The sequence below is a fragment of the Lissotriton vulgaris genome, chromosome 4_2 (assembly GCF_964263255.1).
Source record: "Lissotriton vulgaris chromosome 4_2, aLisVul1.2, whole genome shotgun sequence".
In the NCBI taxonomy this organism is placed as follows: domain Eukaryota; kingdom Metazoa; phylum Chordata; class Amphibia; order Caudata; family Salamandridae; genus Lissotriton; species Lissotriton vulgaris.
This window is the reverse complement of record NC_141692.1, coordinates 19,264,062-19,280,061: the sequence shown is the minus strand read 5'-3', so window position 1 is coordinate 19,280,061 and position 16,000 is coordinate 19,264,062. Positions and strand designations below refer to the sequence as shown.

Sequence of the window (16,000 nt, the reverse complement as noted above, 5' to 3'; positions counted from 1 at the left end):
TCGGAGCTGTTTGGATAGCCATGCACGGAAACCTGATCGGAGCTGTTTGTATAGCCATGCACGTGAACCTGATCGGAGCTGTTTGGATAGCCTTGCACGTGAACCTGATCAGAGCTGACTGGATAGCCATGCACGGAAACCTGATCTGAGCTGTTTGTATTGCCATGCACGTGCACCTGATCGGAGCTGTTTGGATAGCCATGCACGGAAACTTGATCGGAGCTGACAGGTAGCAATGCATGTGCACCTGATCGGAGCTGTTTGGATAGCCATGCACGGAAACCTGATCTGAGCTGACTGGATATCCTTGCACGTGAACCTGATCGGAGCTGTTTGGATAGCCATGCACGGAAACCTGATCTGAGCTGTTTGGATTGCCATGCACGTGCACCTGATCGGAGCTGTTTGGATAGCCATGCACGGAAACATGATCTGAGCTGTTTGGATTGCCATGCACGTGCACCTGATCGGAGCTGTTTGGATAGCCATGCACGTGAACCTGATCGGAGCTGTTTGGATTAGCCATGCACGTGAACCTGATCGGAGCTGTTTGGATAGCCATGCATGTGAACCTGATCTGAGCTGTTTGGATAGCCATGCACGTGAACCTGAACGGAGCTGACAGGATAGACATGCACGTGAACCTGATCGGAGCTGACAGGATAGCCATGCACGTGAACCTGATCGGAGCTGACAGGATAGCCATGCACCGAAACCTGATCGGACCTGACTGGATAGCCATGCACGTGAACCTGATCGGAGCTGTTTGGATAGCCATGCACCGAAACCTGATCGGACCTGACTGGATAGCCATGCACGTGAACCTGATCGGAGCTGTTTGGATAGCCTTGCACGTGAACCTGATCAGAGCTATCAGGATAGCCTTGCACGGAAACCTGATCGGAGCTGACAGGATAGCCATGCACGTGAACCTGATCGGAGCTGACAGGATAACCATGCATGTGAACCTGATCAGAGCTGACTGGATAGCCATGCACGTGAACCTGATTGGAGCTGTTTGGATAGCCATGCACCGAAACCTGATCGGACCTGACTGGATAGCCATGCACGTGAACCTGATCGGAGCTGTTTGGATAGCCATGCACGGAAACCTGATCGGAGCTGACAGGATAGACATGCACGGAAACCTGATCGGAGCTGACTGGATAGCCATGCACGTGAACCTGATCGGAGCTGTTTGGATAGCCATGCACGTGAACCTGATCAGAGCTGACTGGATAGCCATGCACAGAAACCTAATCGGAGCTGTTTGGATAGCTTTGCACGTGACCCTGATCAGAGCTGACTGGATAGTCATGCACGTGAACCTGATCGGAGCTGTTTTGATAGCCTTGCACGTGAACCTGATCAGAGCTGACTGGATAGCCATGCACGGAAACCTGATCGAAGCTGTTTGGATAGCTTTGCACTTGAACCTGATCAGAGCTGACTGGATAGCCATGCACGTGAACCTGATCGGAGCTGTTTGGATAGCCATGCACGGAAACCTGATCGGAGCTGTTTGGATAGCCTTGCACGTGAACCTGATCGGAGCTGGCTGGATAGCCTTGCATGGAAACCTGATCGGAGCAGTTTGGATAGCCTTGCACGTGAACCTGATCAGAGCTGACTGGATAGCCATGCACGTGCACCTGATTGGAGCTGTTTGGATAGCCTTGCATGTGAACCTGATCAGAGCTGACTGGATAGCCATGCACGTGCACCTGATCGGAGCTGTTTGGATAGCCATGCACGGAAACCTGATCGGAGCTGTTTGGATAGCCATGCACGTGAACCTGATCAGAGCTGTTTGGATAGCCATGCACGGAAACCTGATCGGAGCTGACAGGATAGCCTTGCACGTGAACCTGATCAGAGCTGACTGGAAAGCCATGCACGTGAACCTGATCGGAGCTGTTTGGATAGCCATGCATGGAAACCTGATCGGAGCTGACAGGATAGCCATGCACGTGAACCTGATCGGAGCTGTTTGGATAGCCATGCACCGAAACCTGATCGGACCTGACTGGATAGCCATGCACGTGAACCTGATCGGAGCTGTTTGGATAGCAATGCACCGAAACCTGATCGGACCTGACTGGATAGCCATGCACGTGAACCTGATTGGAGCTGTTTGGATAGCCTTGCACGTGAACCTGATCAGAGCTGACAGGATAGCCTTGCACGGAAACCTGATCGGAGCTGACAGGATAGCCATGCACGTGAACCTGATCGGAGCTGACAGGATAGCCATGCACGTGAACCTGATCAGAGCTGACTGGATAGCCATGCATGTGAACCTGATCGGAGCTGTTTGGATAGCCATGCACCGAAACCTGATCGGACCTGACTGGATAGCCATGCACGGAAACCTGATCGGAGCTGTTTGGATAGCCATGCACGGAAACCTGATCGGAGCTGACAGGATAGCCATGCACGGAAACCTAATCGGAGCTGACTGGATAGCCATGCACGTGAACCTGATCGGAGCTGTTTGGATAGCCATGCACCGAAACCTGATCGGACCTGACTGGATAGCCATGCACCGAAACCTGATCGGACCTGACTGGATAGCCATGCACCGAAACCTGATCGGACCTGACTGGATAGCCATGCACGTGAACCTGATTGGAGCTGTTTGGATAGCCTTGCACGTGAACCTGATCAGAGCTGACAGGATAGCCTTGCACGGAAACCTGATCGGAGCTGACAGGATAGCCATGCACGTGAACCTGATCGGAGCTGACAGGATAGCCATGCACGTGAACCTGATCAGAGCTGACTGGATAGCCATGCACGTGAACCTGATCGGAGCTGTTTGGATAGCCTTGCACGTGAACCTGATCAGAGCTGACTGGATAGCCATGCACGGAAACCTGATCGGAGCTGTTTGGATAGCTTTGCACGTGAACCTGATCAGAGCTGACTGGATAGCCATGCATGTGAACCTGATCGGAGCTGTTTGGATAGCCATGCACGGAAACCTGATCGGAGCTGTTTGGATAGCCATGCACGTGAACCTGATCAGAGCTTACAGGATAGCCTTGCACGTGAACCTGATCGGAGCTGTTTGGATAGCCATGCACGTGCTCCTGATCGGAGCTGTTTGGATAGCCATGCACGGAAACCTGATTGAAGCTGGCTGGATAGCCTTGCACGGAAACCTGATCGGAGCTGACTGGATAGCCATGCACGTGAACCTGATCGGAGCTGACAGGATAGCCATGCACGTGAACCTGATCAGAGCTGACTGGATAGCCATGCACGTGAACCTGATCGGAGCTGTTTGGATAGCCTTGCACGTGAACCTGATCAGAGCTGACTGGATAGCCATGCACGTGCACCTGATCGGAGCTGTTTGGATAGCCATGCACGGAAACCTGATCGGAGCTGTTTGGATAGCCATGCACGTGAACCTGATCGGAGCTGTTTGGATAGCCATGCACGGAAACCTGATCGGAGCTGACAGGATAGCCTTGCACGTGAACCTGATCAGAGCTGACTGGAAAGCCATGCACGTGAACCTGATCGGAGCTGTGTGGATAGCCATGCACGGAAACCTGATCGGAGCTGTTTGTATTGCCATGCACGTGCACCTGATCGGAGCTGTTTGGATAGCCATGCACGGAAACTTGATCGGAGCTGACAGGTAGCAATGCATGTGCACCTGATCGGAGCTGTTTGGATAGCCATGCACGGAAACCTGATCGGAGCTGACAGGATAGCCTTGCACGGAAACCTGATCGGAGCTGACAGGATAGCCATGCACGTGAAACTGATCGGAGCTGACAGGATAGCCCTGCACGTGAACCTGATCAGAGCTGACTGGATAGCCATGCACGTGAACCTGATCGGAGCTGTTTGGATAGCCATGCACCGAAACCTGATCGGACCTGACTGGATAGCCATGCACGTGAACCTGATCGGAGCTGTTTGGATAGCCATGCATGGAAACCTGATCGGAGCTGACAGGATAGCCATGCACGGAAACCTGATCGGAGCTGACTGGATAGCCATGCACGTGAACCTGATCGGAGCTGTTTGGATAGCCATGCACGTGAACCTGATCAGAGCTGACTGGATAGCCATGCACTGAAACCTGATCGGAGCTGTTTGGATAGCTTTGCACGTGAACCTGATCAGAGCTGACTGGATAGCCATGCACGTGAACCTGATCGGAGCTGTTTGGATAGCCTTGCACGTGAACCTGATCAGAGCTGACTGGATAGCCATGCACGGAAACCTGATCGGAGCTGTTTGGATAGCTTTGCACGTGATCCTGATCAGAGCTGACTGGATAGCCATGCACGTGAACCTGATCGGAGCTGTTTGGATAGCCATGCACCGAAACCTGATCGGACCTGACTGGATAGCCATGCACGTGAACCTGATTGGAGCTGTTTGGATAGCCTTGCACGTGAACCTGATCAGAGCTGACAGGATAGCCTTGCACGGAAACCTGATCGGAGCTGACAGGATAGCCATGCACGTGAACCTGATCGGAGCTGACAGGATAGCCATGCACGTGAACCTGATCAGAGCTGACTGGATAGCCATGCATGTGAACCTGATCGGAGCTGTTTGGATAGCCATGCACCGAAACCTGATCGGACCTGACTGGATAGCCATGCACGGAAACCTGATCGGAGCTGTTTGGATAGCCATGCACGGAAACCTGATCGGAGCTGACAGGATAGCCATGCACGGTAACCTGATCGGAGCTGAATGGATAGCCATGCACGTGAACCTGATCAGCGCTGTTTGGATAGCCATGCACCGAAACCTGATCGGACCTGACTGGATAGCCATGCACCGAAACCTGATCGGACCTGACTGGATAGCCATGCACCGAAACCTGATCGGACCTGACTGGATAGCCATGCACGTGAACCTGATTGGAGCTGTTTGGATAGCCTTGCACGTGAACCTGATCAGAGCTGACAGGATAGCCTTGCACGGAAACCTGATCGGAGCTGACAGGATAGCCATGCACGTGAACCTGATCGGAGCTGACAGGATAGCCATGCACGTGAACCTGATCAGAGCTGACTGGATAGCCATGCACGTGAACCTGATCGGAGCTGTTTGGATAGCCTTGCACGTGAACCTGATCAGAGCTGACTGGATAGCCATGCACGGAAACCTGATCGGAGCTGTTTGGATAGCTTTGCACGTGAACCTGATCAGAGCTGACTGGATAGCCATGCATGTGAACCTGATCGGAGCTGTTTGGATAGCCATGCACGTGAACCTGATCAGAGCTGACAGGATAGCCTTGCACGTGAACCTGATCGGAGCTGTTTGGATAGCCATGCACGTGCACCTGATCGGAGCTGTTTGGATAGCCATGCACGGAAACCTGATTGGAGCTGGCTGGATAGCCTTGCACGGAAACCTGATCGGAGCTGACTGGATAGCCATGCACGTGCACCTGATCGGAGCTGTTTGGATAGCCTTGCACGTGAACCTGATCAGAGCTGACTGGATAGCCATGCACGTGCACCTGATCGGAGCTGTTTGGATATCCTTGCATGTGAACCTGATCAGAGCTGACTGGATAGCCATGCACGTGCACCTGATCGGAGCTGTTTGGATAGCCATGCACGGAAACCTGATCGGAGCTGTTTGGATAGCCATGCACGTGAACCTGATCGGAGCTGTTTGGATAGCCATGCACGGAAACCTGATCGGAGCTGACAGGATAGCCTTGCACGTGAACCTGATCAGAGCTGACTGGAAAGCCATGCACGTGAACCTGATCGGAGCTGTTTGGATAGCCATGCACGGAAACCTGATCGGAGCTGTTTGTATTGCCATGCACGTGCACCTGATCAGAGCTGTTTGGATAGCCATGCACGGAAACTTGATCGGAGCTGACAGGTAGCAATGCATGTGCACCTGATCGGAGCTGTTTGGATAGCCATGCACGGAAACCTGATCTGAGCTGACAGGATAGCCTTGCACGGAAACCTGATCGGAGCTGACAGGATAGCCATGCACATGAACCTGATCGGAGCTGACAGGATAGCCATGCACGTGAACCTGATCAGAGCTGACTGGATAGCCATGCACGTGAACCTGATCGGAGCTGTTTGGATAGCCATGCACCGAAACCTGATCGGACCTGACTGGATAGCCATGCACGTGAACCTGATCGGAGCTGTTTGGATAGCCATGCACGGAAACCTGATCGGAGCTGACAGGATAGCCATGCACGGAAACCTGATCGGAGCTGACTGGATAGCCATGCACGTGAACATGATCGGAGCTGTTTGGATAGCCATGCACGTGAACCTGATCAGAGCTGACTGGATAGCCATGCACTGAAACCTGATCGGAGCTGTTTGGATAGCTTTGCACGTGAACCTGATCAGAGCTGACTGGATAGCCATGCACGTGAACCTGATCGGAGCTGTTTGGATAGCCTTGCACGTGAACCTGATCAGAGCTGACTGGATAGCCATGCACGGAAACCTGATCGGAGCTGTTTGGATAACTTTGCACGTGATCCTGATCAGAGCTGACTGGATAGCCATGCACGTGAACCTGATCGGAGCTGTTTGGATAGCCATGCACGGAAACCTGATCGGAGCTGTTTGGATAGCCATGCACGTGAACCTGATCAGAGCTGACAGGATAGCCTTGCACGTGAACCTGATCGGAGCTGTTTGGATAGCCATGCACGTGCACCTGATCGGAGCTGTTTGGATAGCCATGCACGGAAACCTGATCGGAGCTGACTGGATAGCCATGCACGTGCACCTGATCGGAGCTGTTTGGATAGCCTTGCACGTGAACCTGATCAGAGCTGACTGGATAGCCATGCACGTGCACCTGATCGGAGCTGTTTGGATAGCCTTGCATGTGAACCTGATCAGAGCTGACTGGATAGCCATGCACGTGCACCTGATCGGAGCTGTTTGGATAGCCATGCACGGAAACCTGATCGGAGCTGTTTGGATAGCCATGCACGTGAACCTGATCGGAGCTGTTTGGATAGCCATGCACGGAAACCTGATCGGAGCTGACAGGATAGCCTTGCACGTGAACCTGATCAGAGCTGACTGGAAAGCCATGCACGTGAACCTGATCGGAGCTGTTTGGATAGCCATGCACGGAAACCTGATTGGAGCTGTTTGGATAGCCTTGCACGGAAACCTGATCGGAGCTGACTGGATACCCATGCACGTGCACCTGATTGGAGCTGTTTGGATAGCCTTGCACGTGAACCTGATCAGAGCTGACTAGATAGCCATGCACGTGCATCTGATCAGAGCTGTTTGGATAGCCTTGCATGTGAACCTGATCAGAGCTGACTGGATAGCCATGCACGTGCACCTGATCGGAGCTGTTTGGATAGCCATGCACGGAAACCTGATCGGAGCTGTTTGGATAGCCATGCTTGTGAACCTGATCGGAGCTGTTTGGATAGCCATGCACGGAAACCTGATCGGAGCTGACAGGATAGCCTTGCACGTGAACCTGATCAGAGCTGACTGGAAAGCCATGCACGTGAACCTGATCGGAGCTGTTTGGATAGCCATGCACGGAAACCTGATCGGAGCTGTTTGTATTGCCATGCACGTGCACCTGATCGGAGCTGTTTGGATAGCCATGCACGGAAACTTGATCGGAGCTGACAGGTAGCAATGCATGTGCACCTGATCGGAGCTGTTTGGATAGCCATGCACGGAAACCTGATCTGAGCTGACAGGATAGCCTTGCACGGAAACCTGATCGGAGCTGACAGGATAGCCATGCAGGTGAACCTGATCGGAGCTGACAGGATAGCCATGCACGTGAACCTGATCAGAGCTGACTGGATAGCCATGCACGTGAACCTGATCGGAGCTGTTTGGATAGCCATGCACCGAAACCTGATCGGACCTGACTGGATAGCCATGCACGTGAACCTGATCGGAGCTGTTTGGATAGCCATGCACGGAAACCTGATCGGAGCTGACAGGATAGCCATGCACGGAAACCTGATCGGAGCTGACTGGATAGCCATGCATGTGAACCTGATCGGAGCTGTTTGGATAGCCATGCACGTGAACCTGATCAGAGCTGACTGGATAGCCATGCACTGAAACCTGATCGGAGCTGTTTGGATAGCTTTGCACGTGAACCTGATCAGAGCTGACTGGATAGCCATGCACGTGAACCTGATCAGAGCTGTTTGGATAGCCTTGCACGTGAACCTGATCAGAGCTGACTGGATAGCCATGCACGGAAACCTGATTGGAGCTGTTTGGATAGCTTTGCACGTGAACCTGATCAGAGCTGAATGGATAGCCATGCACGTGAACCTGATCGGAGCTGTTTGGATAGCCATGCACGGAAACCTGATCGGAGCTGTTTGGATAGCCATGCACGTGAACCTGATCAGAGCTGACAGGATAGCCTTGCACGTGAACCTGATCGGAGCTGTTTGGATAGCCATGCACGTGCACCTGATCGGAGCTGTTTGGATAGCCATGCACGGAAACCTGATCGGAGCTGGCTGGATAGCCTTGCACGGAAACCTGATCGGAGCTGACTGGATAGCCATGCACGTGCACCTGATCGGAGCTGTTTGGATAGCCTTTCACGTGAACCTGATCAGAGCTGACTGGATAGCCATGCACGTGCACCTGATCGGAGCTGTTTGGATAGCCTTGCATGTGAACCTGATCAGAGCTGACTGGATAGCCATGCACGTGCACCTGATCGGAGCTGTTTGGATAGCCATGCACGGAAACCTGATCGGAGCTGTTTGGATAGCCATGCACGTGAACCTGATCGGAGCTGTTTGGATAGCCATGCACGGAAACCTGATCGGAGCTGACAGGATAGCCTTGCACGTGAACCTGATCAGAGCTGACTGGAAAGCCATGCACGTGAACCTGATTGGAGCTGTTTGGATAGCCATGCACGGAAACCCTTACATTTTCATCTATAGATTATGAGCTCTGCACAGTCCTACGCGAGATCATCTGTAAGTCACCAGCTCCAGGCGGCCACAACCAAGATCAGCTATAGAAGATGAGCTCTGCACAGTCCCACACAAGATCATCTGTAAATCATCAGCTCCATGTAGCCCCACACAAGATCATCTGTAAGTCATCAGCTCCAGGTGGCCCCACCCAAGATCAGCTATAAAAGAAGAGCTCTGCACAGTCCCACACAAGATCATCTGTAAGTCATCAGCTCCAGGTGGCCCCACCCAAGATCAGCTATAGAAGATGAGCTCTGCACAGCCCCACACAAGATCATCTGTAAGTCATCAGCTCCATGCAGCCCCACACAAGATCATCTGTAAGTCATCAGCTCTATGCAGCCCCACACAAGATCATAGACAATGAGCTCTGCACAGCCCCACAGAAGATCATAGACAATGAGCTCTGCACAGCCCCACACAAGATCATCTGTAAGTCATCAGCTCTATACAGCCCCACACAAGATCATAGACAATGAGCTCTGCACAGCCCACAGAAGATCATAGACAATGAGCTCTGAACAGCCCCACATAAGATCATCTACAGATGATGATTTCTGCACAGCCGCACACAAGATCACATATAGAATCTAGATGATGAGCTCTGCACAGTTCCATACAAGACCGCCTATAGATGATCTCCTCTGTGATATTCCAATGGCTCTGCACAGTCCCTTACATTTTCATCTATAGATTATGAGCTCTGCACAGTCCTACGCGAGATCATCTGTAAGTCACCAGCTCCAGGCGGCCACAACCAAGATCAGCTATAGAAGATGAGCTCTGCACAGTCCCACACAAGATCATCTGTAAATCATCAGCTCCATGTAGCCCCACACAAGAACATCTGTAAGTCACCAGCTCCAGGTGGCCCCACCCAAGATCAGCTATAGAAGATGAGCTCTGCACAGTCCCACACAAGATCATCTGTAAGTCATCAGCTCCATGCAGCCCCACACAAGAACATCTGTAAGTCACCAGCTCCAGGTGGCCCCACCCAAGATCAGCTATAAAAGAAGAGCTCTGCACAGCCCCACACAAGATCATCTGTAAGTCATCAGCTCTATGCAGCCCCACACAAGATCATCTGTAAGTCATCAGCTCCATGCAGCCCCACACAAGATCATCTGTAAGTCATCAGCTCCATGCAGCCCCACACAAGATCATCTGTAAGTCATCAGCTCCATGCAGCCCCACACAAGAACATCTGTAGGTCACCAGCTCCAGGTGGCCCCACCCAAGATCAGCTATAAAAGAAGAGCTCTGCACAGCCCCACACAAGATCATCTGTAAGTCATCAGCTCCATGCAGCCCCACACAAGATCATCTGTAAGTCATCAGCTACATGCAGCCCCACACAAGATCATCTGTAAGTCATCAGCTCTATGCAGCCCCACACAAGATCATAGACAATGAGCTCTGCACAGCCCCACACAAGATCATCTGTAAGTCATCAGCTCCATGCAGCCCCACACAAGATCATCTGTAAGTCATCAGCTCTATGCAGCCCCACACAAGATCATAGACAATGAGCTCTGCACAGCCCCACAGAAGATCATAGACAATGAGCTCTGCACAGCCCCACACAAGATCATCTGTAAGTCATCAGCTCCATGCAGCCCCACACAAGATCATCTGTAAGTCATCAGCTCTATACAGCCCCACACAAGATCATAGACAATGAGCTCTGCACAGCCCACAGAAGATCATAGACAATGAGCTCTGAACAGCCCCACATAAGATCATCTACAGATGATGATTTCTGCACAGCCGCACACAAGATCACATATAGAATCTAGATGATGAGCTCTGCACAGTTCCATACAAGACCGCCTATAGATGATCTCCTCTGTGATATTCCAATGGCTCTGCACAGTCCCTTACATTTTCATCTATAGATTATGAGCTCTGCACAGTCCTACGCGAGATCATCTGTAAGTCACCAGCTCCAGGCGGCCACAACCAAGATCAGCTATAGAAGATGAGCTCTGCACAGTCCCACACAAGATCATCTGTAAATCATCAGCTCCATGTAGCCCCACACAAGAACATCTGTAAGTCACCAGCTCCAGGTGGCCCCACCCAAGATCAGCTATAGAAGATGAGCTCTGCACAGTCCCACACAAGATCATCTGTAAGTCATCAGCTCCATGCAGCCCCACACAAGATCATCTGTAAGTCATCAGCTCTATACAGCCCCACACAAGATCATAGACAATGAGCTCTGCACAGCCCCACACAAGATCATCTGTAAGTCATCAGCTCCATGCAGCCCCACACAAGATCATCTGTAAGTCATCAGCTCTATGCAGCCCCACACAAGATCATAGACAATGAGCTCTGCACAGCCCCACAGAAGATCATAGACAATGAGCTCTGCACAGCCCCACACAAGATCATCTGTAAGTCATCAGCTCCATGCAGCCCCACACAAGATCATCTGTAAGTCATCAGCTCTATACAGCCCCACACAAGATCATAGACAATGAGCTCTGCACAGCCCCACAGAAGATCATAGACAATGAGCTCTGAACAGCCCCACATAAGATCATCTACAGATGATGATTTCTGCACAGCCGCACACAAGATCACATATAGAATCTAGATGATGAGCTCTGCACAGTTCCATACAAGACCGCCTATAGATGATCTCCTCTGTGATATTCCAATGGCTCTGCACAGTCCCTTACATTTTCATCTATAGATTATGAGCTCTGCACAGTCCTACGCGAGATCATCTGTAAGTCACCAGCTCCAGGCGGCCACAACCAAGATCAGCTATAGAAGATGAGCTCTGCACAGTCCCACACAAGATCATCTGTAAATCATCAGCTCCATGTAGCCCCACACAAGAACATCTGTAAGTCACCAGCTCCAGGTGGCCCCACCCAAGATCAGCTATAGAAGATGAGCTCTGCACAGTCCCACACAAGATCATCTGTAAGTCATCAGCTCCAGGTGGCCCCACCCAAGATCAGCTATAAAAGAAGAGCTCTGCACAGTCCCACACAAGATCATCTGTAAGTCATCAGCTCCATGCAGCCCCACACAAGATCATCTGTAAGTCACCAGCTCCATGCAGCCCCACACAAGATCATCTGTAAGTCACCAGCTCCAGGTGGCCCCACCCAAGATCAGCTATAAAAGAAGAGCTCTGCACAGTCCCACACAAGATCATCTGTAAGTCATCAGCTCCATGCAGCCCCACACAAGATCATCTGTAAGTCATCAGCTCCATGCAGCCCCACACAAGATCATCTGTAAGTCATCAGCTCCAGGTGGCCCCACCCAAGATCAGCTATAAAAGAAGAGCTCTGCACAGTCCCACACAAGATCATCTGTAAGTCATCAGCTCCATGCAGCCCCACACAAGATCATCTGTAAGTCACCAGCTCCAGGTGGCCCCACCCAAGATCAGCTATAAAAGAAGAGCTCTGCACAGTCCCACACAAGATCATCTGTAAGTCATCAGCTCCATGCAGCCCCACACAAGATCATCTGTAAGTCACCAGCTCCAGGTGGCCCCACCCAAGATCAGCTATAAAAGAAGAGCTCTGCACAGTCCCACACAAGATCATCTGTAAGTCATCAGCTCCATGCAGCCCCACACAAGATCATCTGTAAGTCATCAGCTCCAGGTGGCCCCACCCAAGATCAGCTATAAAAGAAGAGCTCTGCACAGTCCCACACAAGATCATCTGTAAGTCATCAGCTCCAGGTGGCCCCACCCAAGATCAGCTATAGAAGATGAGCTCTGCACAGCCCCACACAAGATCATCTGTAAGTCATCAGCTCCAGGTGGCCCCACCCAAGATCAGCTATAAAAGAAGAGCTCTGCACAGTCCCACACAAGATCATCTGTAAGTCATCAGCTCCATGCAGCCCCACACAAGAACATCTGTAAGTCATCAGCTCCATGCAGCCCCACACAAGATCAGCTATAAAAGAAGAGCTCTGCACAGCCCCACACAAGATAATCTATAGGAGATCAGTTCTGCACGGCCCCACACACATCATCTATAGGTGATGAGCTCTGCACAGTTCCACAAAAGATCTCTTATCGATGATCTGATCTGCGATGTCCCAAGGGCTCTGCACAGTCCCATACAAAATCATCTGTAGATGATGAGTTCCGCAAAAAGGAAGGAATTTTAATGAAGAGGCCTGTGCATCTTTATACTATTAAAACTATATGTGACAAATTCTGAAGAGCTGGCAAAGTATGCAGAAGGACTAGATGAACTACTTTTACTGGATACCTGTAAAAAAATAGCATGGTTAAATAACCTGAAGGAATTGGTTTTCACTTTGGGTCTCAGAGAGGCATGGGAGCTGCAGTCACCACCACCGAAAGATGTCATAAAAAAACTATACTGGGACTGGGTACAGAATAACGTTATGAGGTCTAGGAAATTGGGCTCACTCACTGACCAATTTTTGTCTATTAAGTGTACGCGCAAAATGGAACCCTTTCTAGATTTAATAACTAAACCATTGGATCGAGCGCTGTACCTAAAATTGCGATATGGGACGCTCCCGGTGTATGAGTTTACGGGTAAATGGAAGAATACAGATGCTAGCTCGCATGGTTGCCCGGGTTGTGCGGCCCCTAAGGAATCGGTGGCTCACCTGTTCTTCGCTTGCCCATCTTACAAAGGGGCACGGAAATTCTGGTTGAAACCCGTCTGTAGGGAACTAGGACTGAGGTGCCATAGCCAGGCATTACGTGTCCTTTCTACAGACTCTTCATCTGCCAGTATGATCTGTGGGGTGGCCAAGTTCCTAGGAAGTGCGTGGATGACACGTTGCCGTTTGTTGAAACTTCAAACCGGAAAGTCCACTAGCTAAGGACGATTTTACTGCCAGTAAACTGTTGAATGATGTGTCATTGCTCCTACTGTATTATATAATCTTTTATCAGAAGTGAAATGTTTTATATATTGTGTTCTTTTATGGTGAAAAATTGCCGAATAAAGATATTCAAACTAAACTATATGTGACAAATTCTGTACAGCCCCACTCCAGTAAATCAGTAGGTGCCCAAAGGGGTACAGTTATGAAGGATAAGTTCTGCCCACTAAACCCTCCAGACGAAACAAAGCTATAGCTAATAAAGTCTGCACAGCTGCACACAGGTAAATCTATAAATTATGAGTTTGGCACACTCCAGTGCAAGAAGATATAGAGGTGATAACTTCAACACTATGTAGAGTTCAACAGGGCCCACAGTTCTAGATTCTTACCTCACCACGTCAGGCACAGCTGTACACAGATAGGCGTGAGAGTTCTGAGTAACCTACACATAAATATTCACTGCACTGGTGACCAGTGGTACAAAGCCAACACAGGTAGGTTTGTAGGGAATACATTCTACACAGATTACAGAGTTATATTCATAGATGGCCAGTCAAACAAAGCCAAAATAGCTACATTTGTAAGGGATGAGTGCGTCACACCCTACATAGGTATATTTATAGGTGACCAGTCCTACACAGCCCACCTAGGTAGAACTGTAGGGGATCTGGTTCTGCACGTCTTAGGTAGGTATATCCATTGGTGACAATTTACACAAATCACAAACAGATAGATCTATAGTGGTGTGTGCTGCATATCATACACAGGTATATCCAATTATGACCAATCATACAACACCCATACATTTAGAAGTATAGATGATGAAGTCGACACAGCCCCACTAGAATATGCTGGGCCCATACACAACTTCACACAGCTATTTATGAGGCTGATGATTTCTGCACAGCATACACAAATATATACACAGGCGACCAGTCATACAGACACTATAGGGTTTGAGTCATAGGTAATGAGGTCAGCAGTGCACAGCCCCCACTGGCAGAACCAGAGCTGACTGTTCATGCACCGCTTGTTCGGTAGTTGATGAATTCTGCACAGCCACACAGATCTATCCATAGGTGATCGATCAGTCATGCAAATAACACAGGATTAGATCTATAAGTGATGAGTTTCTGTAGAGCTCCACAGGTTTATCTAAAGCAGACAAGTCATGGAGAGGCCACACAGTTTTCTATGGGTGATGAGATCTGCACAGCATCTATAGTTGGATCCATAGCTCATCAGTCATGCACAGTCCCACACAGGATGAAATATTGGAAAGTAATCATACACAGCCTTGCACAGGTGATTCTGTGGGTGATGAACTGTTAACAGCCCACATGCATACTGCTATAGGTGTTCATCTCTGCCAAGCCCACATACATACTTCTATACTTGAACTTCTACAGGCAGTCCCCATAGGTAGAGTCATATCATACAATCTGGCAGGCAGCCTTACCTGTCCCAAAGAGGAGGACAGCAGCCAGGAGAGAGATCACCACAGCCTTCATCACTTCAAGACGGAGCAGCACAAATCAGATCAAATGTGTGTGGTGTCTTTTGCGGGGTTGTGAGTTAGGTCCCTTTAGGGTCCTTCCTGAGTGGTGTTTGTGGCAGGGTTCTAAGTGAGGTAAGTATGGGGTCCTTCTCATGTGATTTCCTAGTGTGATGACTTCCAATCTGCTGGGATACCTGGATGGTGTCTGTGAGTCACTGGGTTTATATAGCAACTGATGTAGAAATGAGGAGGGTGGTGAAAGATGTTGTATCGCTCCGTATGAAAGCTGTTATATGGTATTTTTCGCAGTCACTTCCCACCCGCCGATGAAGTAAGGCATTGCCTAATGAGTAGGACAGAAAGGGCCTACCTGCCATAATGAGTGTGTTATATGCAGCAATGACTGTGAGGCAAACACTGATGTCTTAATGAATTCAGCAGTTGAATTACACTTTATTGCATCTCTGCCTTTAAAAGACATTCAGGCTCTTCAATGCTTAACAGGACTTCATTCATCAATTCTGTACTTCTGCAGAGGTCTGTACACCATAGGGGGTGCACAGTTCAGGCTAAGATTCTTGAATTGCTGCCATGTCAGTATAGAGTGTATTTTAAGGCTGAGCCAGGGGAGGAGGCCCACACAGAGAGACTAATATAGCTGCTGTAACCCA

General features: G+C 50.1%; 1 protein-coding gene across 1 annotated transcript in view; it reads right to left on the bottom strand.

The window, feature by feature from the left end:
• LOC147718157 (uncharacterized) overlaps positions 1-15,525 on the bottom strand; it is a 127,026-nt gene extending 111,501 nt beyond the window's left edge. Inside the window, exon 1 of the mRNA XM_086919231.1 lies at positions 15,291-15,525. Coding sequence (XP_086775357.1) covers positions 15,291-15,342 — 52 coding nt within the window. The 5' untranslated portion in view covers positions 15,343-15,525. The remainder of the gene's footprint in view (positions 1-15,290) is intronic.
• Positions 15,526-16,000: the final 475 nt, after the last annotated feature.